The following is a 24,614-nucleotide window of genomic DNA, read 5'->3' on the forward strand; positions in this document are numbered from 1 at the left end:
CCTGAAATACCGTAGTGCTTCTCAACCTTCTTTAAAACAGTTGTGGTGACCCCAATCTATAAAACTACTCCATCGCTACTTCATAATATAATTTTGCTATTGTTATGAATCATAATGTAGATATCTGATATGCAAGATATCCTATGTGACCTGACCCCCCCCCCCCAGGGACTAGCGACCCACAGGTTGAGAACCACTGGTTTAAAGTAATATAGAGAATGAATGGATGAATGCCAACTTATGGGGAATGAATGGGTTGAGTCCAGTGAACACAGGAAAAAAGAATTATCCATCAGCCAGGGGCATCCCAGAAAGCTTTGCTGGAGAGGATGAGATGTTATTATAACCTTAAAAGATGAGGCATTCACCTTAAGATTGATGGGGAAAAGAAGCCTTCATGTCAGTGGAACCAGCCTGAGCAAAGGCATATGAGAATAAAATCATTGCTCGAAGCTAGAGGAATATGTAGGCCAAGTGACAAAAGATGCCTCTTTGAGACCAGGCCACTCATCAGAGATAGGGGTAGATAGGGAGGGATTGAAACACACTGAGTCATAATGAATAGAAGGAAAAAGATCCTGATGTTGGCAGTATAATTTATAGGCTCTTCTTGATTCATTTAGATTCATTATCATGTACAGACAAAATGTGATTGTCTCCATAATGCATGTCCAAAAGCTTTGAGGGAAATCTGGAGCCCAGGTACACTAGCCTTTCCACCTCAGCTGGGTTTGGCAGCCCAGGAGCAGGGTACCAGCCAGTCTTTGCATCATTCATGGGTCAAGCATCTGAAGAGCCTCCTGGCACAGAGTATAGCACCACCCAGGTGTCACAGGGCTAGGGCCCTCCTCCCTGGCCAGGTAGCTGGATTGCCAGGCTGTTCCCTGCTTCCCACTTCTCCCCACAACCAGGGGGCAGGAGGTTTAGCAGATTTCTTGAAGGGTGCATAGGGAGGAGCAAGCCAACCTGCCAACCTGCTAACCTGCCGCCTTGAAGGTGTTGAATCAAACTGCAGCAGAGAGGCCCCGGCTTTGGTTGGTCCATGCCCGTTCAGGTCCTTCTCAATGCACCCTGTCCATTTCCTGCTCAGATTTGAGGATTTTCGGGTCTGGAGGGAAAGTCCCTAGGGGCCAACATTAGAAAGAAGGCAATCACATGAGATTGACAAGAGTGGTGAGCACAGAAGGAAAGGCTGTGTCTTATCCAGAGAAGGGAGGGGGAGGGCGGTGGAGCCCTGGTTACTTTGCTGAAGGCTGCGGAGCTAGCACAGCCACAGAGACTGGGAAGAGAGCTAGCTAGCGGGGACGACCAGGCGGCACGCTTGGGGGAAGGGAGGCGGCAGCCCAGTGGGCCTCCGGGGTGTATGTGTCAGTGCCTGTGAGTGTGAGCGTGTGTGATTGTGTGTGTTTGTGTGTGTGTGTGTCTGGCGGAGGGCCAGGGTGATTTCCCATAAACCACATGCCCCGTCAGTCCTCCCGCTTAAAAGGCTGTGCCGAGAGCTGGCCAGCGAAGCTCGGCCAGAGGAAAGTGAAAGTTTGCCTCGGTGCTCTCCGTGTCGCTGCCGATTTCTGCATCCCGGGACAGCGGCGTGGCCCTCGGCCGGGGCGCAGGCTCTCTAGCCGGCAGCAAGCGACGGAGTGAGCGAACTAGGGCGGCCAAGACGCCGGGCCGGGACCCATCTGCCCGTATGACCGCGTGGGGCGCCGCGGGGCGCTGCCCTTCATCGGTAAGCTGCAACCACGGCGCGGGGCCCGGGCAGGGCTAGGGAGGGAGCTCTGCAGCAGCAGGAGGCGCGGTGCGGCCCCACGAGCGAGCGTACAGCCCCCTCACGCCCGCAGCTCAGGCATCTCGGCCCTGGGCTCCGGCTTCCTAACCGCTTCTGCGCTAGGGCTGAGGCCCGCTGTAGTTCAGCAGCTGCTCCTGGGGCTACAGCGCTTTGAGGGGTAAAGGGAAGGCTGTTCACCCCATTGAACAGAGGAGAAAATTGAGCCACCCACAGGCAGGAGAGAGAGGTTCGCAGCAATCGGCACAGGCCCAGGATCTGCCTGGATGATCAACCGGTCTCCAGGTACCGAGTGACAGACCCGTGTGTGGCATCATCCCCAGTCGGCATCTTCCTTTGACTGTTGCACATGTTTCTAGGCCCTAGTTGGGAGTGGGCCTTCTGGGTAGGGAAAATTTAGGGCCACTCAGCTTTAGAATGTCAGGACCTGTGCTGAGCAACCTGTTGTCAGAAGAAAAGAGATGGGCATGCTGCTACTTGCTCCAGCCTATGGGCAAGAGCTGTTAGGGACTTAGGTGGCTTTTTGAGGAAAATGGGACTCCAGGGATGGCCTGAAGCTAACCCTAAACCTTCTTTTCTTGGAGAATTTGGTTCAATGGGATGGGGCTATTCTGGGCTCAGCTGCTGACTGAGGAGAGTGGGATGAGAGTTCCCAGCTGCAGAGCTGCTGGTGGGCTGCTAGAAATTCCGCCCAAAAGTGGCAGCAGATGATGCTCTGGCTCCTAGGGAGTGCAGGGTGGCACTTTCAGTGAACAGCAAGTGGGCTCGCTTCTGAAGAGAATGAGAGGAAAAGCCTCGAGGGCAGGAGAGAGTTGCAGGTGTTTGAGAGAGAAGAGGAGATCCACTGGGAGAGAGGGCCCAGCTGAGAGGTAGGAGATGGGGTGAGGAGGAGGAGGAGAGAAGGAACAGAAACAACAAGCAAAAAGAAGGGCCACCAAGTGGAAACAAGGGGAAAGAAGGCCACTTAGACTAGATCAGTCAGAGGGGCCTTTTTTGCCAGGTTTCTCCGCGACCTTACTGATTGGGAAATGGAACGAGTGTGATGTCTTGAAGCATTCTGAGACTGCAGCAGTTTCTTTCCAAGGCTGCTCCCATAGTCAGAGGCTGAAGCAGTGGGTGGGAGGAAAAAGCAAGCCAGGAAGAGCCTGTCCAGCCAGATGTAAGCTAGAGTATTAACCCCTGGGTGCCCATCTGTAACCTTGTCTATGGTAGCACAGCAGTTGCAGATCTAGGATGGGGCCCCCTTTGGTCATCTTTGAAGTTAGCTTCTCAAATGGTAGCTGTGCGTCACTCCTGTGCATTCTTGAAACATCACCAAAACCCAGGCATCCCCGGGGTAATATCTTCACCTTGCTATCTTCAAACACCAATGACCTGAAGTGCCAGGAATGAGGTCTTCTTAAACATCTCCATGCCCAGGTCCTGTCCTTCACACCACATACACCATGAGCTGGTAGGCTGAGTGGAAACTAGCTTGGGTCAGTTACCTTCTGTACAGTCATTTCCTTTACCAGGTCCTAAGTGTGAAGTTCTGAAGATCTGGGATGCCACTCAGAGCTAACTTTCGATTGCCCAACAGTGCCCAGCACAGCATCACCCCATGGCTGTCTGAACCTTCTTCTACACTCTGCCTCTGAGGACAGGCCAGGACCCTAACAGACCCTGTGCTTAATGGCATTGGGCAACCCTGTGTCTCTTCTCTTGAGCCCCACCTCTGTCTGCCACCCTTTAAAACCTCACTGAAGTCCCTCTTCCCTCATCAGTACTCAGCCAATGCTCCCCCCACACACACACACTGGTAAGGCTGCGGACTTTTAGATGTAAATATTGTTGTTATGGACCGTTTCACAGCCTCCCAGGGTTTTTTTCAATGTGCTCCTATTTGCAGCATTTGTCTCATCATCTGGACTATTGGGGCAGAGCCCAGATCTAGGAGGGTGCCAGCCATCACTCCACCCTGCCAGCATTTCCCTGAATTCAGGGACATCAGCTGCCAGGATGCTCAGGAGCTCCTAGGAGGCAGTCTCAGACCAGGGAAAGGAAGCCCAAGATCCCCTCTGCCTCAGGCTGGAATCTCCTGGGATGCCCTATTGAGCCGTAGTCATGAAAGGATCTTGGGGAGGAGGAAGAAAGGAGAAAGGAAGGACCAAGTCAGGTATCAGGAGCCAGACCCATTTCTCTAGGAATGAGCAGCTGCTGGGCCAGGTGGGTATTGATAAAAAGGGGAGAATTTCCTTGCTGTGGCAAGAGTCTGCTGACTAGATGAACTGTCTGATGGGTCTCAGATAGGCAGATGTCAGCTGTGAAACACACCATTGTCTTTGATTCGTCAGTTGGACTCTTCTCGAAATGCAAGTCCAAAACTCCAGGAGGTCTCCCACTTGGGTTGAGTTCCCAGTGAAATGGAATTTGGTCCCAGAGTCCCCCCCTCCCCCCCCCCCGTGTAGGGCCAGACCTTTGGAACCAGGTAGGAAGAAAGGCAGGATGCTTGTAGTCTGAAAGCTACTGTCTGACCACAAACTTGAAGCCAGCTTACAAAGGATTTGCCTCAGCGTTAAAGTTGAAAGGACAGGAAACTCTACCCTTGAGGAGTTTCCCGTCCACGAGAACTTACACAGATTGGCACAACCCTAATATTATCATTAGAAGTTCTCTGTGGGTTAGAGAGATGGCTCAGCATCTAAGAACACTTGTTGATCTTTCAGTGGACCCAAGTTAACTCCCAGCACACACATGGTTCTGGCTCACAATCTTCTATACCTTCAGGTCCAGGGAATTCCAAGAAGCATGCATAAGGTAGGCATACATGCATGCAGGTAAAATATTCATAAACACAGAACAGGACTAAATAAGTCTTTTTAATTTTTTTTAAGTTCTGTGAGCTGGATGGTGGCATATGCCTTCATCCCAGCACTTGGGATGCAGAGGCAGGGGGATCTCTGTGAGTTCAAGGCCAGCCTGGTCTACAGACTTGTACGTCTCCATGCCCAGGTCCTGTCCTCCACACCATATACACCATGAGCTGGTAGCCTGAGAGACAACTAGCTTGAGTCAGTTACCTGGACAGCCAAGGTTACACAGACAAACCCTGTCTCTACACCCCACAAAGCTCTGTGTTATTGGGTTGGCCTGGGTTAACCTGGAAAGACTTCTCGGAGAAGATGGCATTTGGTTTATTATCAAGGGAAGAGCAAGGTGGCACCCTGACTGATGAGAAATCTAATTTGGAGAGTGCTACATCCTGGGGTGTGAGGCCTTATGGGAATAGGGCTTTGTTTTCTGTCCTTAGTGGGCCATGGGGATAGCTGGGGGGAGGAAGCACTGGAGAGACATGATTCCCTTCTGTCATAGACATGGCTGGGCCCCAGGCTGCTGCTGGTCTGTCTCCTGGTCGGCAGGAGCATTGCCAAGGAGGTGTCGGAACACTGTAGCCACATGATTGGGAATGGGCACCTGCAGGTCCTGCAGCAACTGGTGAGTATGAGGCCACCCCTCCTCCTCACTGAGGAAACTGAGGTAGCAGCCCAAAGGCACAGTCAGAGAGAGGGCTTGCAGGAAACAGAGCTGCCTGGATCATGGCTGTCCTGATACTTTTCTCACTGATCTTCTCAAGTGTGGTGGTGGGGACCTTAGGTTTCCCCCTTGACTCTGAAGCCTTGTCTGGGTTCCCTATAGGCAATGGGTAGGGCGGGCTTCTAATTGGTTGCCTGAGTTAATGGTAGCCCAGGAGTGTCCACTATGGATTCTAAAAGACTTCGTGACCCTGCTCTGACTCAGAGAATGCCTCCTTTGGGAAGCCAGCCCGGTCTGCCTGCTGGGTCCAGATCGTTTATCCAGCTCCTGGATAGCCAGATCCTCTGACAGCCTGGCACTAGGGCCCCACCCAAATTTAGATGGGAGGCTCCAGCCAAACTCCCAGCCTTCTACCTTCACTTCCCTGACCCTTACCCTGAGGTTGGGGTGCTCTGTTCATCTGGGCCATGAAGGGACTCAGATCTATCTCTAATAGGGTCAACAGAATCATCAACAATTCTAAATGCCATCCCCAGTCAGGGTCCAATTGCTGCCATGGCTTATGTCCCTCTCAGTAAAGAATTCATCAACAGGGTGGGGCACCAATGGGTAATGCCAACTCAGAGCTCTGAATTTGGGTCCTGGAGCTGAGCCTTCCAAACTCCCTCCTCAACACCACATTTTTTTTTAATGCAGCTTCCATAGCAAGCCAAGGTACATGAGTGGCATGGTGTTCTCCCAGGTTAAGAACTTGCTCCACAGAAAGGCTGGGGCTAGAGACCCAGACTCCCCAGAGCTTGGCTACCCTCTGCTTGAATTCTTTTCATGATAGGGTGCTAAATGCCTCCCAGAAAGATTACATCTTATGTTTTCCTAAAGATAATTCCTCCTTTATAACAGACTGGATGTTATTTTATAGATCAAAGCATAAGGGCTTTTGTTCATTTTGTTTTGTTTTGTTTTAATCCCCCCTGGACATTTGGAAGCTACAGCTTTCCTCCTAGCTGTGGCTCTGTCATTCCAGCATTGTTTTAGGGAGGTAGATGAAATTAAAACCTCATTCACCCAAAAACCAGGGTCCCATTCTGAAGTTAAGTTGACTTATAGGTTCCATGTAATCACTGATCTATTCTGTCTCACAGATCGACAGCCAAATGGAAACCTCATGCCAGATTACCTTTGACTTTGTAGACCAGGAACAGTTCGAGGTGAGTAGCAAGTGTTGCAGGGCCCAGGTGCTTAGTGAGTGCTCACCCTCTGCCCCCAGGGTGGTCGCATGAAATAGCATGAATGCAGCAGAAAGCCTAGAGCAGGACGGGATGAGAACGTGAGGCGTCCTGGGCACTCAGGTGTCAACTACCAGTGGGCAGGGTCCAGAGTTAAGTCCTTTGCTGTTTCCTCCCTTTGACCTGGCATCTATTAGGCGCTCGCTAAATGTTAGGCACATTCTCTAGCTAACCCTAACAGGTCCACAAATATTTATCACCCACACAGAGATTTAGGAGCATAGCTAGTTAAGTGATAGAGGCCTAATTTGAACCCAGGAATGTTATAGCATGTTTGCTTGTTTTTTTTTTTTAAAGGAAGATCATATCTCCTCCATCCACTATCCAGAGTGAGGAAGGCAGTCTAACCTGGCTTTATACCCCACACCTAACCAATCAGCCATCTAGTGCAGCTAAAACTGCCTCTCTGCACCTTAGGATACAGTCTCTCCATCCTTGCCATCCATCCTTTGGAGGCTTCCTAACCAACTTCCCTGATTCTAGGGCACTCTTCATCTTACCACTAGGGGGAGCTCTCTGAAACCCCAAAGCCTTCATTTTCTCCTTGCCTGTCTGGAACCCCACCCCATGGCTCCAAGAGAAAGCATAGACAGTCTAGTTCCAAGTCTCCAGTACCTACCCCACCATATTCTCATTTCCCTTCTCTGCTTCCTTCTACTTCCCAGCATTTGCACCAGTTCTTTGTGGTGTCTGTCTTACCTTTCCACGTCTCCCACTGTCCCCTGAGCCACACCTTTCTGGAGATCTGTGTGCCTCAAGAAGAACAACCAGTCTGTCCAGAATTGCTTCCATCTCTGAGCTCTCATGCACTAGACCCATGCACCTCTGTGACAATGCCATGGCCTGCATAGCCCCAGGGTTTCACTCGTCCATTCTCTTACTCCTTCACTTGAACCATGACACATATTTACTGGTGGGCACTAGAGAACCAAATACTGTATCCTTGGAGGAAAAATGTAGTCCCCAGTATCTCTCTATTCTGGAGGGTCTGAAGGGGCTCTATGGCTGAGGACTTCCGTGAAAGTAAGATGAAAGGAGAAGACAGGAAAAGTTGAGGGACAGAAGCTGAAACTCACCCTTCCTGTGTGTGTCCATCCTGAAAAAAGTCTCATTTTGGAAATCCAAAGCTCTCTAATCAGACTCCACCTACCCTTCACTCTAGCTCAATTCTTAGTTATGGTTGATTCAAAGAAAAAGAATAAAAGACAGGCCACGGGGATCATGCTCAGCACCAGGGTGGTGTGCTCCCCCCTGACAGGCACAGGATGGCAGGCTGCAGCCCTCCATGTGCGTAGGGTGGCGGTCCTCCCATAGGAAGCCTGGATTCCCAGGCCACCTGAGCCAGGTCCTAAGTCCTGTCTCCTGTACTCCAGAATGATACCGTTTGCTACCTTAAGAAGGCATTTTTTCTGGTGGAAGACATAATTGAGGAGAACATGCGCTTTAAAGACAACACTCCCAATGCCAATGCCACCGAGAGGCTCCAGGAACTCTCTCTGAGACTGAGGAACTGCTTCACCACGGATTATGGAGAGGATAACAAGGTAGGGTGGTTCAGGGGCTAGAGCACCTGGGAAGGAGCTGAGGGAGGCTGTGGCGGTCTCTCCCTGCCCCATATGCTTGCCTTGCCTGAGCCTCACTCACTAACTCACTCACCCATCCATTTCTTTGCTCCATCCACCTTCACCAAGTAGTCACTGGATAGGAGGCACAGTGCTGGACCTTGATGATATCCTTGGAGCAGGAAATCCCCAGTCCCCACCCTTACAGAGCTTAGGGTCAAGTGAGGCAGGCAGCTCTTCAACGATGGCATCTGTGAATATAACCGGAAGGACTGTTCATCCATGTAGCAAAACGGTCACTTACTGAGTGACCATTGTGTCTAAAGTGCTGTTCTGGACAACAGGAAATAGCCATGATCAAAGAAGGCTAAGATCCCCCACAATCATGAAGACAGAGGGGAGGGAATGGGTGCGGAGACAGCTAAGATACATGTATGTGAATGGATGAGAGTAACAGCAGCCCTGGAGAGAAGTAGAGCAGGGGAGCGGAGGCCTCTGATGGCTGAGAGGGCGCGGAGTGCAACAGGGAATGTAACTTACTGAGGATGCAGAGAGAAAGAGAGAGTAGACAGCTTTAACTGGAGCTCCAGCACAAGTAAGAGCAGTAAGGGCACAGATGGAGAAACAGTCCCGAGCGAGGAGTGCTATACTGAAGCCCAAGAGTGACCAGAAAGGTTTGTGTTCAGGGACCCAAAGGACTCAGCAGGGCCCAGGCAGGGGATACGGAGGGGAGGGAGGGAAGTCGGGTTTCAAAGACAGTGGACTTTTTTGTCTTAAATCTGAAAGAAGCCACCATAAACTAGTGAATGACACAATGTCACTTATGATGTGAGACTGTTCTGGTGATGGTCTGGAGAGTAGGCTATAGAGAACAAGAATGGAGATCTGGAGACCAGCGGGAAGCTCAACCAAGCTAGTGTTGGTGGTGGCTTGAACCAGGGTGGTGCAGGAAAATTGAAGATGAATAGATGTGCTTCCTCCCAGGCAGATAGGGCTTGGTGCTTCCTGGGGATAGAAGGGAAAGAGTTAGTCAGGATGCATTCATCTTGAGCCCCTGGAGATTTCACTGATGTCAAAATAAGGATGACCACAGGCTGCGTGGCTCGATTTAGTGTGGGGCGCACCAGACAGCTGCAGGAGGTGGTCATGATTGTGATTGCTGAATACACAGAAGCTGTTTGTGGGGCCACAGAACTGTACAACTGAGAAGAGGGCCAGGACCCCGAATGAAGTGTAGCCTCAAGTAGGAGGAAAACAGGAGGGCAGCACCTCAGGGCTTCCGGATGGAAGGAGCCAGCACTTTATCAAACGAGCTGAGGGTCCACTGGTCCATCTGTTGTGACAACATGGAAACTGCTGTTGGAAGCAGATCAGGGAGAAAAGAGAGAGGAAACAGAGACCACCTGGTGGAAGAACTTGCCCCCAAAGGGAACTGAAAACCAGATTATCTGGACTGGCTGTTGGGTTGAGGAAGGGATGGCTCTTTCCTACAGCATTAAATCTATGCTTCCCCAACATTAGAGTGCCGGCAGATCACCTGGAGAGCGTGTTTACAAGGCAGAATCCCAGCATACACCCTTAGAGACTCCACTTCCTTGGGCCCATGGGCCTGGGAAACTACATCTTTGAAGCTGCCTCACCATTGGTTGAGCTAGAAGGTCTTCAGACTCCCTTGGCTCAGTGACTATTCGCGCAGTGCATGCTGAGGGAGGAGGCAAAATGTAAGCTCAAGGAGCCAAGGTCCAGTCTCGCCGCTCAAAAAAGGATTCTGAGCTCCCGACCCAGCAGGCACCTCCATTGTGAGAAACCTTGGGTGTCAGGGTTCTAGGTGAAGATGACTGGTTTCTTTTACAACACATAAGGTCAGGTTTGAGGCAAAGAGCTTTATAAAGACACATGCCAGAAAGAGCCAGCTGGCCTGCCTTAACAGCTCCTCGGAGAGGCTTGGGTATTGTCATCCTGACATCACAGACAAGAAGATGAATCCAAGCAAAGCAGTTCCTAGCCGCTGAGTGATGAAGCTGAGCCCAGGTCTTTTCATTCATTTGTCTAGTAACTGTTTGTTATAAGCCTGCTATGGGCATGCTGGGGAGATACAGTGATGGAATCAAGGGCTTTATAGTAGCCTTGGAAAACTTAGTGTTCTTCGCTGAATAGCTCAGAAAGTTTAAGGGAAAAGTTGTCATTCTGGAAATAAGCTGTAGACAACACTGTAACTGCACATAGCACAACCTGCTGTGGAAGAGGAGGTGAGCCCAGAGCAGAACCCTGAGGCACGGCAGTATTTAGAAGGCACAGTCTGGCACAGAGCCTGAAGGAGCAGCTGGTAAGGTGGGATGATCCCAGGAGGGTGTGGCTTCTCAGAACTGCAGTGGGTGTGAGCAGCTGGGCCCACTCAGCAGGCAGAGCAGGGCATCCTTGGCACTTTCTCCAGAACATGGCCCCAGCCAAGGAGCCTCATTTCCTCTGGCCTCCTCAGATCTGTTCTCTATACCATACCAAGATGATTTTTCTAAAATTCAGGTCTTATACCACACTCCACCTCCTGAGCAGTTTTTCAGTTTCCTATTGGCTCTGTGGATAAAAATTACAAGTTCCTGGCAGGGTCAACAAGTCCCTGGCCTTGGCAGAACTCTCTGCAGCTGCATCTCTTGCCAATTTCCTCCTAGATGACAGCACCGAAACCACTCCAGCCTCCTCTCAATCTTTTGACATTCCATGTTTTTCTGCATCAGGACCCCTGCATCTTCTATCATCCCTAACCCCATCGCCTTCTCTTCCCTTGCTGATCTTTTAACTTTTGGCAATCTTCCCCCTGGGGACTCGTTTAGCTCTCTTTAGTTATACACATTCAGATGGCTCAGGACACTCTCTTGTAACAATGTGTTTAGTTATACACATTCAGATGGCTCAGGACACTCTCTTGTAACAATATGTTTAGTGCTAGCATCTGCTGGACTCAGTGCCCAGCTTGGCCAGGAAAACCACTTCTCTTTTGTCCCTTGCATGATGCCCAGGTAAATTACCATACACTTGGCATTTAAATATGTGTTAGATGGATCTATGAGTGAATGACATATTTCGCAACCTCAGGACAGATATTCCAAAGCAGAGGAGATGAGAGGGAGGAAGCAAAAGTGGAAAAGAAAATCCATGTGAGAAAGCCCAAGAGAATTTGACAGAAGTAATAGTGAGAGGAGGCCCATGTTCAAGCTCACTGAAGGGGTCTCTGCTCTTCTTCCAGAGCTGTGTCCGAACTTTCCATGAAACTCCGCTTCAGTTACTGGAGAAAATCAAGGATGTCTTTAATAAAACAAAGAATCTCCTTGAAACAGACTGGAATATATTTAGCAAGAACTGCAAAAACAGCTTTGATAAGTGCTCCAGTCCAGGTAAGCACAGGAGGGCCAGCTACAGGGAGGGTGTGTGTGGGGTGAAATAAGGGGAGAGGGGGATCCCAGAGGCAGCCCGGCTGCAGAGTCTGTTTCTGTGCGTTTTATGTACTCATGTGGCTTCATGTACCGCAGGGACCTGGGCACATGTCTTTGCTGACATGTGTGTGCATGCACACTGACTTATGCCTGCATGTACTGTCTCACTGCCTTACTTGATGTGGCAGCGTCAAGAAGGCTCATGCTGGTGGCTGTTATGGTAGTGAGAGGGAAAGGAGACCTTTCTCAGAAAGCCATGTAGGCATGGTGGCTTCTCCCCTTGGCTCTGCAGACTGGCTGAATAAATGGGGATTCCATGGAAAGAGCAGGTGCTTCATCTGGCAGTCAGGGTCCTTGTTCCAGGAGCCCTGCTGCAAAACACCATGATACCCTGGCTCCAGAAGTCCCCAGGATGCCTTGGATGCCCCCTCAAGGGACAAGGCTGAATTTGAAGTCTGAACATCATTCAAACTCTCCCTGCCTGTGCACCCTGCGTGTCCTCATCTCTGCGTCCTGTGCCACGCGTGTCCAAAGCAGGGGATGAGGCCTGCGATGGGACAATACTCAAGTCCAGCGTTAGTGCTTCAATCCCAAAGTCCCAAACTTTGGCTGCTTCCCAGAGCCAGCCTTCTCCTGCTGTGGCTGTGGCTGTGGTGGTCTGGCTCCTGGCTGTGCATGAAACCAGTGTCTTGGGGCTTCCGAGTGTCTTCTGTTAATCCAGGAGCTATTGCTCAGTCCCCTAGCCTGACTGCTTGCTTACCCCTGGCTTGGTATCCAGTCAGCTAGAGCCCCAGTTCACTGTCCTGTGGTCTTCTTCAAGTCTTCCTGTTTGTCTGTACCTTGCTCTTGGTTCCTTGTCCATGATACTCTGCTACCTCCTTGTCCAATATTGCTACCTGTGCCTGAGTTCTGTGTCATGATCATGTATTGCTGCCCTGCCCTCTCCCCAGCCCCAGGGCTGGGTTAGAAGAAGAGGGTCCTCTTCCCATGCCCCAGGTCCTTACCCCCTCTTACCTCTCTGGGGGAGCTGTGCTAGAGGCTGGTGACTCTATCTCCTCCCCATCTTTCTCTCTCCCCTTCTCTGTGGTTCTTTCAGATGTGGTGACCAAGCCTGATTGCAACTGCCTGTACCCTAAAGCCACCCCTAGCAGTGACCTGGCCTCTACCTCCCCTCACCAGCTCCCTGCCCCCTCCATGGCCCCTCTGGCTGGCTTGGCTTGGGATGATTCTCAGAGGACAGAGGGCAACTCCCTCTTGCCCAGTGAGCAGCCCCTTCGCACAGAGGACCCAGGTAGTTCCAAGCAGCGACTACCCAGAAGCACCTGCCAGAGCCTTGAGTCACCAGAGACCCCAAACCATGAGGACAGACTCACTGAGGGTTCAGAGCCTCATCCTTCTGTGGAGGTCCCTATCCCTGCTGTGGAAGCCATCCTTAAATCTTCACTGGGCACTAACTGGGTCCTAGAAGAAGCTTCTGGAGAGCCTAGTGAGGGTTTTTTGACCCAGGAAGCAAAGCTTTCCCTCTCCAATCCTGTAGAGGACAGCATCCAGGCAGAGATGGACAGATCCAGAGACCTCTCAGCATCTTCTCCACTCCATAAATCAACAGAGGACCAGCAGCCAGCAGAAACAGACACCCCATTGCCAGAGGTGAACGCTACGAGACCCACTGGCCAGACACAGAATCACACTCCTGAGAAGACAGATGGTTCGTCTATGCTGCCTGGAGACCACCAGGAGCCAGGCTCTCCCCCCATTTCGACACTGGGTCCACAGGGCCTCAGAAACCCAGCCACCCCCTTTGCTCAGTCACTGCTTCCCAGAAGCCACTCTTGGGGCATTGTGCTGCCCCTCAGGGAGCTTGAGGGCAAGAGAAGTACCAGGGATCGAAGGAGCCCCACAGAGCTGGAAGGAGGACCAGCAAGTGAGGGGGCAGCCAGGCCTGTGGCCCATTTTAACTCCATTCCTTTGACTGACACAGGCATTGAGATGAAGCAAAAGAACGACCTTAACCCCAACAAGTTTGTCTTCCACCTGTTGGTGCCAGGCATCATCCTGGTCTTGCTGACTGTTGGGGGCCTCCTGTTCTACAGGTGGAAGCGGAGGGTAAGGAGAACCCCAGGAGAGGGGGACATCCTATACGGCAGGTTAGAGGACAGTCAGGTTCCAACAGGCTCTGCAGTTGCTGGGAGGTGGGGATGACAACCCAAAGGGTAGAAGGTGGTGATGGAGTGTTGATTCAAGAATCAGGGGGTACCAGGTGTGGTGATGGCATGTGCCTTTAACCCCAATAATCCAGAGGCAGAGGCAGGCACATCTCTATGAGTTTAAGGCCAGCCTGATCTACATAGCAAGTTCTAGATCAGCCAGAGATCCTGTCTCAAAAATAAACAAGCAAACAAATAAATAACAAAATCAAGAGGTCTCCAGCCTCAATATTATTGAGAGGGAATGAGAAAAGAAATATACAGAAAAGAGAATTCTTGAGTAACCAGGTGGAAGAGGGAAGGGAGAGGAGGGGAAGGCTGTTCTGGGAGCCTGAGGGCCCATAGGTGGTATTCTGCCTTAGAGGGGACAGGAAAAGGAGCACCCATCCTCAAGAGGCCCTGGAGTCTTCCTTAACTGTGTATGCTTTGGGGTAGCTAAAGGAATTCTCTCTCAGTAATGCTTGGGGGAATGCCAGCACCTCGGTGAGACAACTCTTTCTTGTTACCAGATCCATCAAGAGCCTCTGACATTGAATTCCTATGTGGGGCGACCAGAGGGCAGGTGAGAAGTTGGAGAGGGACTGTGGGAGGGGCTGTTTCCCCTCTAGATTGGAGGAGGGGCTTCTCTCCCTTGCCCTAAAAAACCAGAGCTGCACAGCAGGGTGGGTACCAAGAAAGAAGGGTCTCTCTCCTTCCCATGGCAGCTGGGTTTTCTCCTAATCATCAGAGATGTGGGCAGTTGATGGAACCCAGGTGCAGGGTTTGGGATAAGATAGAGGTTCTCTCAGTCCTATGCTCCTCACAAAGTCTTATATCAGCCCTGTTTTCTGCCTGCAGCCCCTTGACCCAGGATGAGGACAGAAGGGTGGAATTGCCAGTATAGAAAGGATACCAAGGTAAGGCTCTGATTTTGATACCCTCTATCCCTTAAAAAGAACTATATCCAGTAACCCTCCCCTGCTGCAGAAGCCACCAACTCCCACACATTTAACTTCCTCTCCTCTACCCCACTCCCATTTCATTCATTCTAGCAAGGCCCCTCCCTTCCAGGCCTCAGGTCTCCCCTGTACTCCTGTGCCCCTCCCCCACGGAGACTTAGTTACGGCTACTTCTGCTTTATGTTTCTATTCTTGCTGTTGACACATTCAATCCCAAAGCAACCACATTCCTCCTCCTCTAATGAGGCTTTTACAAGGTCTTTACCACCCTGGGGAATTTTCATTAGCCTCTGCATGGCCACCAGCCCCTTCAAACACGAGCACTCCCAGCTTGGTGCTGAGCCCTGAACTTCTCAGCATCCACTTCTTGCCAGACTGTGCCTCATCTGGTCCTGCTCCCCAGCCAAGGTCATGGCTGCCTCCCTGTTTTAGAATCATGGTGCCATAGAGATTTAGCCTTGACAGAGCTGTTAAGAGGTCATTTGGCCCAGTGTTCCATCCTAAAAGGACCCACTCTGCATCCCCAACAGGGAGTCAGCCAGCTTCCTGTCACACACTCCCAGTTCCAGGCAAGTTCCCTGCATGCCAGTCTGTTCCACCTGCACACAACACAGGAGTTCCTCCCTTATGCTGGCAAAGCTGCCTTCCCTTCTCCCCGTCCCCAACTAATCATCTCATCTTCTAACACGGCCTGATATTTAAAGCCAGCCATTCATGTCCCCTTTAAGAATCCCCTCTGTTAAGTGTGGCCAAGCCCCTCAAACATTCCTTATATGATATGGTTTTCAGACCCCTCACCATCCTGGACACACTTGTTTGTATGCCCCTCTGAAAATGTGGCGCCCAGCCCTGAACACAGTACTCCAGATGTTGTCTGACCGCTCAGAGTACAGTGGGACTCTTGCCTTCCTTGATCTGGACAGTACTCTTCTACTTGTGCAGATTAAGATCACGTTAGTTTTAACAGCTGCATCATATATTGTCATATGTGGAGCTTGTGGATTATTAAAAACCCCAGTTTGCTTTCCCATGAGCCTCTGTCCAAGCGACCATCACCATTCCATACTTGGACAGCTTAACCTTTTTAGCCAAAATGTAGCTTATGTTCACCTTTGTTAAAACTACTTGTTGCTTTCTGCTCATGCCCTGAGCTTACTGAAAGTGTTTTAACTCCTAATCTGGTCACTTCGTAACTCTTGGTTGTGTCTCCTGCATACTGATGAGTGTCATTTATTGTCCTTGCCCACAATGTTGATGAAGATGTGACCTATATTCTTCCTCTCTGAACCCAGCCCACAGCAGCCTATCGGGAAGCTTTCCCTCCTGAAGTCTCCACATCCCTCCAGTTGCTCTTTTAACTCTTACCCCTTCTGCTCTTTTGTATAAGGCTAATACTATATCAATTTGCACACATTCGGATGTTGTTTTATGCATTTTAAAATCATATTTAATGTATGTATGTACATTTTTGCACTACTAAGAAGATTATAAGCCTCTAGAGGGCAGGAACTACCTTCTACGTTTTCTGCACTTCACTTTCTATCCTTGATTCCAGGACAGACAGGGCCCCTCCATCCTTGTCAAAAATTCAGTAAATGCTGCCTGACTGGTTCCAGGTCTAAATCATCAACTAACCCTGGCCAGATTTTACTAACTGACCAGCCATCTGGCTGACCAATTAACTAGTCAACTCATCTTGCCAGCTGTTTGGCTGATTGACTATTCGGTCAACTAGCTGGTAACTGTTAACTGACTAGTTCTTGATTGGTGAACTGACTGGCTAACTAGGTGGCAGAATGCTTAGCTGATTTGCTGATTGACTAGATGTCAAACTAGTTGTATGACCCATTCAAATTTCCAGTTATACCCCTTGCCACATGTAAGCAAACAGTCCTGTGTGTAGGATGAGGAATCTGGACCCCCTTCTCCAGACAGGAAATCTGACAGATGCTCGGAACCAAGGAAATTTATTTGGATAAAAGCAAGCAGTAATCCATATATAGAATCCTGGGGCCCCCCTTGGCAGTATGGAGCATGGAGATGGGTGCAATGAATTAGCTGGCTCACTGAAACACCTAAGAGAAGGATCCAGAGGACCTCAGAACTGAATCAGACAGTCAAAGTTTCTAGGGACTTTGGGGTTCAGTGCTGTGTCACCCTTACCAAGGGCCATCAGTTTTCCTCCTCCCTGCCACCTGTACGGACTTGCCCTCTGCCCTGAGCTCTCTATACTCCAATCATTCTTTTCCTGACTCCTAACTCTCAACCCTGCCCAAGATTTCAAGTTTCTCACTGTGGGATTTCAAGATTCTGCTCAGTGGGTCCAGATCTAAACTGGTCCCCATGCAGGCTCCAGGAGCCTATGGGAACCGAGTGTCTATGTCCAGATTGACCAGTACTCCGAGGAGATGAGTGGAACACACAGAAGTGGAGATTGAGGGAGGGACACAGAGCTGCAGAAAACTCGGGCCCTCAACCCCAGGGAGCTGGGAGCTGGGTCACAGGCTAGGGCATGCCCTCTGAGGCCTTCTTCCCTAATGGCCCTGGCAGAGCTTGTGGCCTGGCTGTACCAGCATGGCTCATGTCCAGTTTATAGTTCCCCCTTGTTTCCTCTCCAGCATGGGAATGGGCTGGGAGCCAGAGGCTGTAGGTCTCATCTTCCCTCCTTACCCATCATAGACATGACCAGTGAGGGTATGGACATTAGGGGGGAGGCGTAACACAGGGTCCAAAGTCAAGCTGTTGGATGGAATCCAGGGGATTTCTGCTGTGGAACAAAGCGTTCTGAGGATGCTGGGCAAGGGGACAAGATGGGGGTGGGGTGGGGAGAGGGCAGGGCCTTGGCTTCCATGAATGATAAGAGGCAAGTCCCTCACCCCATCTGGGAGGATGCAGGACTGCTAAGGGTTGACAGGCTGAGCCCTCCCTCTTCATAGCATTGCCCCTAGTCTCTGTCCCTCAAGCCCAAACTCTTTCTATTCATTTGCCTTTGCCCAAGTATCTCCTGTGTAGGCCCCTCTGAGGAATGGTATGGAGGTGAATATGAAAAATTCTTTGCTAGAACTGACAGAAATCACCCTTAGTTCATTGGTCTAAGATGAGTGAGAGGACCTTGCTTGAAGAGGGGTCCAGCAAAGAATTCAAGAACATGTTCCCAGTTCCCATCTGCATGAGCAATAGCCCCTCTACCTTGTGACCTAGACTTCCTCCGGCCCCACTCCCTCATTTTGTGGTCACTGGTCCCCCAGGAGGAGAGGTAGGAGGTGAGGCCAGTCAGGCCAGAGGCTTGGACTGCTGCCAGGCAAAGCTGCCTGGTTTCTCTGTGGTGTCTGGGGTGGCCTGGAAGGCCAGGGAAAGGACCAGAGGAAGTCTTGCCTGAAGCCGGCCAACAGCCCACAGGAATGCCACACCTCCCCCAACCATGTCCTCAGCGACCCTCCCCACACTCCCACTTGCTGACCAGCCTTCTTTTCTTCTGTTCCCTACAGCTGGGCACATAGGACTATCTCTTTATGGAAGGAGACATTTTGGGACTGTCCATCACCACCCTCTCCTGCCATCTTCCTGGGAATGTGGCCTGCCACTACCAGAGCTCCTGCAGACCAAGACTGGATGAAAGCAGCCTTGATGGGGGTCTTTTCATCTTAACCCTTAGACTCTCAACTAACTGAGAGAGGGCTGGAGGATGCCCCCCACACTGTCAATATTTATTGTGGGCCCTGGAGGCTCCCTGCACTCAAGGAAGGCCAGCGAGCTAGCTCAGGATCCTTTCCCTCAGGAGCTGTACCCTCCTCTCAAAGCCAGAACCTGGCAAGGGACCCGCTTGCCTGTATGGCCCATGGGAGGTGAGGGCACACAAGAAGGAGCAGAAGAGCCTGTGCGCAGAAGACCCAACTGCTGCCAAGGAATCCAGCATGGACAGGCAGGGACCTGTTTCCCAAGAGGAAAGCCTGAGATTCGCAGGGCGGGACAGCATCTGCCCGATTTCCCGTAAAGGCATAAAGGCATGCAGCCCAGAAGACGGGAAGAGGAGGCCTTTGGCTGCTTGTGTTGACAGCTTAAAGGGGTCTACACCCTCAACTTGCCTACGTGCCCTCAGCTGATAGCCAGGAAGGAGGGGAGACTAGCCCTGCCTCAGGACCTGTCTGACCTGGCTCATGATGCCAAGAGGAGGATCAAGCTCTCGGCTCCTCCTACCCACAGCCCCTGCCAGAGTTCTTTTGCCCAGCAGAGGCACCCCTCATGAAGGAAGCCATTGCACTGTGAATACTGAACCTGCCTGCTGAACAGCCTGTCCCATCCATCCCCATGAGCGACCATCCGTCCGAATGTTCTCCCACCCCCTCGGCCTCTCCTCAGCTTCCTGCACTGAGCTGGCCTCATCTGCCGGCTGAGGGAGCCCCTAAGCCCTGACCTTCCCCTGCCTTGGCCTTTGACTGCCCAGGGTGGCGCTGTGAGAGAACTGCCTGGGCTACCAGCCAGAGCTGGTCTCTAGGCTGTGTTCTTGCCCAGGTTTCTGCATCTTGCACTTTGACATTCCCAGGAGGGAAGTGACTAGTGGAAGGGAGAAAGGAAGGGGGGGCAGAGGCAGAAAGGACACAGGCAGAGCTCTGAATGAAAATGGGTCTTGAGAATATGTGAGAACCCCTATGGTTAAAGTTGATTTCTAGACTCTAACCGGCAGCCAGCCTCCTTCCCCTGTTGCCTCCAGCCTGGAGCTGAGCATGTTGTCCTGTCATGAGCTCCTGGGACTGAGCTACATGCTCCAGCCCCACCCTCTTCTGGCCTTTTTTCTCCAGACCTGACCCAGGTAGGCAGTGACACCCTCCTGGTCTCACCCACCCTACCCTGCCATCTCTAGCCAAGCAAGAGAGCAATCAAGAAATGGGTTGTCTACTTACAACTCTATTCTGTTGCCCTCTGTTTCCTGGGCCAGGCCTTGCCTGTGGTTCTGAGACCTGGGCATAGGTGACAGGGCTCTCACTTGCCCCTGGTCTCTTTATGCTGCTGTGTCCCCCTTTCCTGCCCTCCCTGGCTACTGGGTCCGTAATCTTTCAGGCAAGGGGGAGAGGGTGGTCTGTAGGCCCCACCACCCCATCCTGAGACAGCAGAGGGGAAGGACACTGGAGACTTTCTTGTGGGGCTTACTTAGCCTTCTACTTATAGACTATTTCCATGCAAGAAAATACATATTTTAAAATAGAAGGAAAAAACACAGAAAAAAAAAGGCATTTTCCTACCCCTCTACCTTAAACATATATTATTAAAAACAGAAGAGCAAATCCAACCCATTGCAAGAAGCTCTTTGTGGGCGCCTGGCTACATCAGAGCAGAGGAGCCCCAAACTCTTTGGAACCTCCACTGCATACGAACCCCTTCCCTCCTCTGAGAAAGCCCGGAGGGAACATTGGCTCACAAACTGTGAGACTGCAGTTTTTTTTATACTTGGAAGTGAATTATTTTATATAAGGTCATTTAAATATCTATTTAAAAAATAGGAAGCTGCTTTTATATTTAATAATAAAAGAAGTGCACATGCTGCCACGTGTGAGTCATGGGGAAAGTTGCTTTTGGGGCAAAAGAAAGGGGGAGAGGAGCAACTGCTGGGTGAACTTCCACTCTGAGATTTTTCCAAGGTGCAGGGAGAAGGTTTTCTCAGGATTTAAGTCTTGTTACTAAAACCTTCTGTATTATTGGTGTCTAAAGGCATTCATCTGCATATCTGTTTAATAGGCAAAAAGCAGCCAAACCTCAGGCCTGGCCACTACCCCCAACCCGCCACCTCAAGTCCAGCCCAGCCTGGGAAAATGACTGGTTGGGCTCTTTCCAAGGGCCCCAGGGGTCTGCAAGGAGGAATCTCCTGGATCCTGATCCCTGCTGTCCAAGGGAGAAAGAATTGGCAGGTCCAGTGAGGGTACTGAAGTATGTAGATGCTGTCCTAGGCTGGAAAGTGGACAAACCTAGCAGCGGGGGAGCCTGCAGTTTATGTGCAAAGCCTTAAACCTGTTCTTATTAGAAGTGGAGGGAAAGCCAAAGACGGGGATTTCCATGAAGAGGTCTGTCAGGATAGACCACAGCAAGTGAAGGTCCTGGTGGGCACAAATATCCACCCGCTTAGCAAACCTGAGACAACAGGGGCCTCCCTGTCACCGGCAGCACAGTGGATGAAGGTTTAGAAGAGAGCTGCTCAATCCTGCCGTAATGCAGAATCATCTTTGGCTGTTCCCAAAATCCTGATCCCCAAGCCCTGCCCTATATCAACACAACCAGAATCTCAGGGTGAGGCTCAGGCACCTCTGATTTAAGTGTGAACCTCTGGGCACACACTGGTGCACTGGGGCCTGGCTGCTCACCCAGCTAGGTGACAGAGCTGGGTCCTACTGATGGGGATGACTAGGTTTATGTTGTGTAATTGAAGATGTAGGGCTGGAGGACAGGACCAAGTAGAACACTAGAGAGTAAGATGTCCTTCGTTGTGGCTATTGCTGTTTCACAGGCAGGGTCAGGAACTTTGGCTTAGAGAACTGAGTAGAAGGGCCCAGCCAAACCTCGAAACCTCTATCCGGCCAGAGACAGGAAAGTGAATCAGATGCAACCAGGAAGAAACCTGAGGTTAACCTCTTGCAGACTGTGGGCCTCAGCAAGGGGGTAGAGGGGACACTGGTGGGTGTCCCATGACCCCTTCTACAGACTCTGAAGTCAGTGGTGGTGGGCAGTAACCACACAGCTCTAGAGAAAAGTCCCATTTTCCAGAGGGTCGGCCCCTGTGCCAGTATAGGACATTTGTTCCTTGGCTTTCCTTTTCAGTTTCTTGGGGGTAGGGGGTGAGCAGACTCTGCTGTCCTGGATGCTGGAATTGCTGAGGGGAGCAGAGTAGCTCATGCCAGCTACTGAACATAGAGTGACTGGCTCTCCCCCCACCCCCAGATGCCACAGACCACAGAAAATCCCACAGCCCGACCCCCATGGTTCTGTCTAGAGCACAGACTTCCAGCTCCATGACTGGTAGCTGGAAGTCAGAAGAGGTTATAGATGACAGTCACTGCAGTCCACTAGTCAAGAGGATCACAAGTTCAAGGCCAGCCTAGGCTACATTAGTGAGTTCAAAACATTGAAGCGAGAATTGGAGAAGAGAAATAGGAAAGGAGGGAAAGAAGGAAGGAAGGAAAAAAGGAAAGAAGGAAGGAAGAGGGGGAGAAAAGGGAGTGAAGGAGAGAGGGATGGAGGAAGGAAGGGAGGGAGGGAGAGAGATGGGTAATCTATGTCCCTCCTAAATGGGAAGGCTAAAGTTGTAGGTCAGTGGTAAAGCGCCTGCCTAGTGTGCACAAGGCCCTGGGTTTGGTCTCCAGCATTACAAAAAGAAAAAGTTTAAAGATCCCAATATATTCAAGGAACCTCCTCCTTTAGCAGCCTTTTTCTATTCTGCGTCCAACTCTGAAATCAATGAACACCCCAGGCCATCTGTTGGTGTGGCTGCTGCAAAGAGGTAGATGTGGAAAAACTCTGCCTCAGGTGACAAGCAGCCTTCTGAACAGCAGGCTGCTGAGCCCAAGGCAAAAGCACAGAGCATAATGCTGCAGACTAAGCTAAAGGAAAATCTGACGCTGCAGAAAAGAGCATCCTCAAGCATCCTTGCTGGAAACAGCAAGAAGAGGGAAAGGCGGAGGGGAGATGAAGCAGATAGTGACGAACAAGTTGCTTCTACCAGTTTTTCTTACTTGCAAAGCATTTAATCCACCTATACACAATTTACTCCTTTTAAGGGAAAAAGAAAGCTAAGATGTGGGGTGGGTTAGTGAGATGGTTTGGCGGGTAAAGGCACTTTCTGCCAAAGCTGACAGTCTGCATTGTATCCCTGGAAACCAACTCCTGCCTATTGTCCTCAGACCTCCACATGTGTTCTCTTTCTCTCCTGCTCTCGCTCTCTTACACACACACACACACACACACACACACACACACACACACACACACTCACACACACTAAAATGTAATTTAAAAATTTAAGTATATAAAAGGAGAGTTTTGAAAAAGCATGTTTTTTTGAAAGTCACTCCAAGAGACAGATTAATCAAGCAATCATAAGGCTAAATCTCTAGTCATAAAATATAAATGGAGGTAGGAAGATATAGGCGCTACGAAAACCTATAAAAAGGAGCCAAGCCAGGCTCTCAGGAAGATGAAGATGGAGAAGGCTGTAGAGAAAGGTTACATGCAATGAGGAAGTGGTTTATTCTTCCTCCTTTTCCAAGGCGATGAACCAGAAAAGTACTCACTAATTACTAGGTATGTGTGATACACCCCATAAAAATGCAACCCCATTCCCTACTACAGTCCTGCAAGCCAAATGCTAATATTCTCCTCGACAAATATAGAAACCAAGGCTCAGAGAATCTTAATAACTCAGCCAATTCACCATAGTGGTTTAGAGGCAAAACCAACACTCTTCTCACAACACTGTACCTAAGTGGCCATTTCATGGGTGCTTCTTGCACAAATGGATAGCTTGAAGCAGCTTAGTGAGGTTGGTGGGTCCCCAGGGCCTTAGCATTGTTTTCTGCTCCCCTCAAAGGAATTGTACAGTCTGGAAATGACAGGAGAAACCTATGACAGACCCCTGCTCTCTTCCCCTTACTGCCAACCCTAAATTCACCAGGAAAGGAAGAGAAGCCTTCTAGGTTGTGTGCCACTTCCTGAGAGAGATCTCACTTGACCATCAGTCCTTCCTCCTGGCTTCATTTGGAGCTTTTTGTGGACCATATATTCTCTCCTTACCTACCCCAGCATCTCTCACACCCCTGGTCCCTAGTAACATCTGGGCACTGGGCACTCCAGCTTACAGCAGGTTTTACCGTCATTCATGTTTTAGCTAATCGTGGCCTCCTTGTATTAAGAGGCAGAAATTTGCTTCAGTCTGCCCAGCCAGGTCTCCAGAGAAGGTTTCCCAGGCCTGGGCTAGAATCCTTGAACTTGACATCTATAGCTCAATGTGCTCTAGCAATTCTGAGGAAATAAGTTATAGATTGCAGGACCTTGGAGGTAGGAGCAGAACTTACGGTATTTGGGGACCCTTAAAGGGCATCATTATCTCATTATCAAAATGTTCTGGGGTCTCAAACCATTGGCTTTCCTGAGATGAGCTCCACACAATCACACAGGAAGTCCTCTCTGAAGAACTTCGGGCTTGAAGGCCATTAGCTCAAGTCCTATGCTATGCTTAAGAGTATTTTATATAGCAGCAATAACAACAAACCTTGATCTTCTACATTGTATTAAGTGTCTGGTTTGGGAACTGGTGGGATGGCCTAGTGGGTAAAGGTACTTGCTACCAGGTCTACAAATCTTACTTCCATTTTCTGGAACACCCACATGGGGGAACAAGAGAACCAACTCACAGAAGTTGTTCTCTGACCTCCATATTAGCACTATGGCAAATGAGTACCTCTGTGCATACACAGAACTAATGAGAGAGAGAGAGAGAGAGAGAGAGAGAGAGAGAGAGAGAGAGAGAGAGAGAGAGAGAGTCAGAGTCTAGTTTTCAATAACAACAACAAAAAAAAAGAGGCAAGCCATGTAAAACTGTAATAAAGTATGTCTACACAAAGAAGCAAAAGCAAACAGTTGGAACTGGCCCTAAGGAAGTCTGGGCATGGTCTTACTAAACAACACTTTAAATCAGCACTTCCAATGTGTTCAAAGACTAAAGGAAAACATGTCTAGAGGACTAAAGGAAAACATGAGTATTGTGTCTTGCCAAATAAAGACTATCAATAAGGACAAGATATATATTAAAAAAAAAACTCAAGCCAACTAGAAATTATGGGATTGAAAATGAGCACACAACAATTAAAATAAAAATTTTATAGTAGGGTCTCAACAGCAGACGGACAGCCG

The 24,614-nt window shown here is 50.1% G+C and overlaps 1 protein-coding gene across 3 annotated transcripts; it reads left to right on the plus strand.

Moving 5' to 3' along the window:
- Positions 1-1,236: 1,236 nt before the first annotated feature.
- Csf1 (colony stimulating factor 1) lies at positions 1,237-20,264 on the plus strand. 3 transcript variants are annotated; one of them, XM_075981637.1, is made up of 9 exons: positions 1,237-1,726; positions 5,135-5,257; positions 6,439-6,504; positions 7,956-8,126; positions 11,389-11,536; positions 12,672-13,681; positions 14,292-14,344; positions 14,620-14,678; positions 18,209-20,264. In XM_075981637.1, exons 1-8 carry the CDS (start codon positions 1,688-1,690, stop codon positions 14,663-14,665), a joined length of 1,656 nt encoding a protein of 551 aa, XP_075837752.1. In that variant the 5' UTR covers positions 1,237-1,687; the 3' UTR covers positions 14,666-14,678; positions 18,209-20,264. The 3 variants fall into 3 exon arrangements, with proteins under 3 accessions (XP_075837752.1, XP_075837753.1, XP_075837754.1); XM_075981638.1 differs by having other exon boundaries at positions 1,251-1,726; positions 13,113-13,681; XM_075981639.1 differs by having other exon boundaries at positions 1,251-1,726; positions 13,557-13,681.
- Positions 20,265-24,614: the final 4,350 nt, after the last annotated feature.

This window comes from Microtus pennsylvanicus, chromosome 7, assembly GCF_037038515.1.
Source record: "Microtus pennsylvanicus isolate mMicPen1 chromosome 7, mMicPen1.hap1, whole genome shotgun sequence".
NCBI classification, from domain to species: Eukaryota; Metazoa; Chordata; class Mammalia; order Rodentia; family Cricetidae; genus Microtus; species Microtus pennsylvanicus.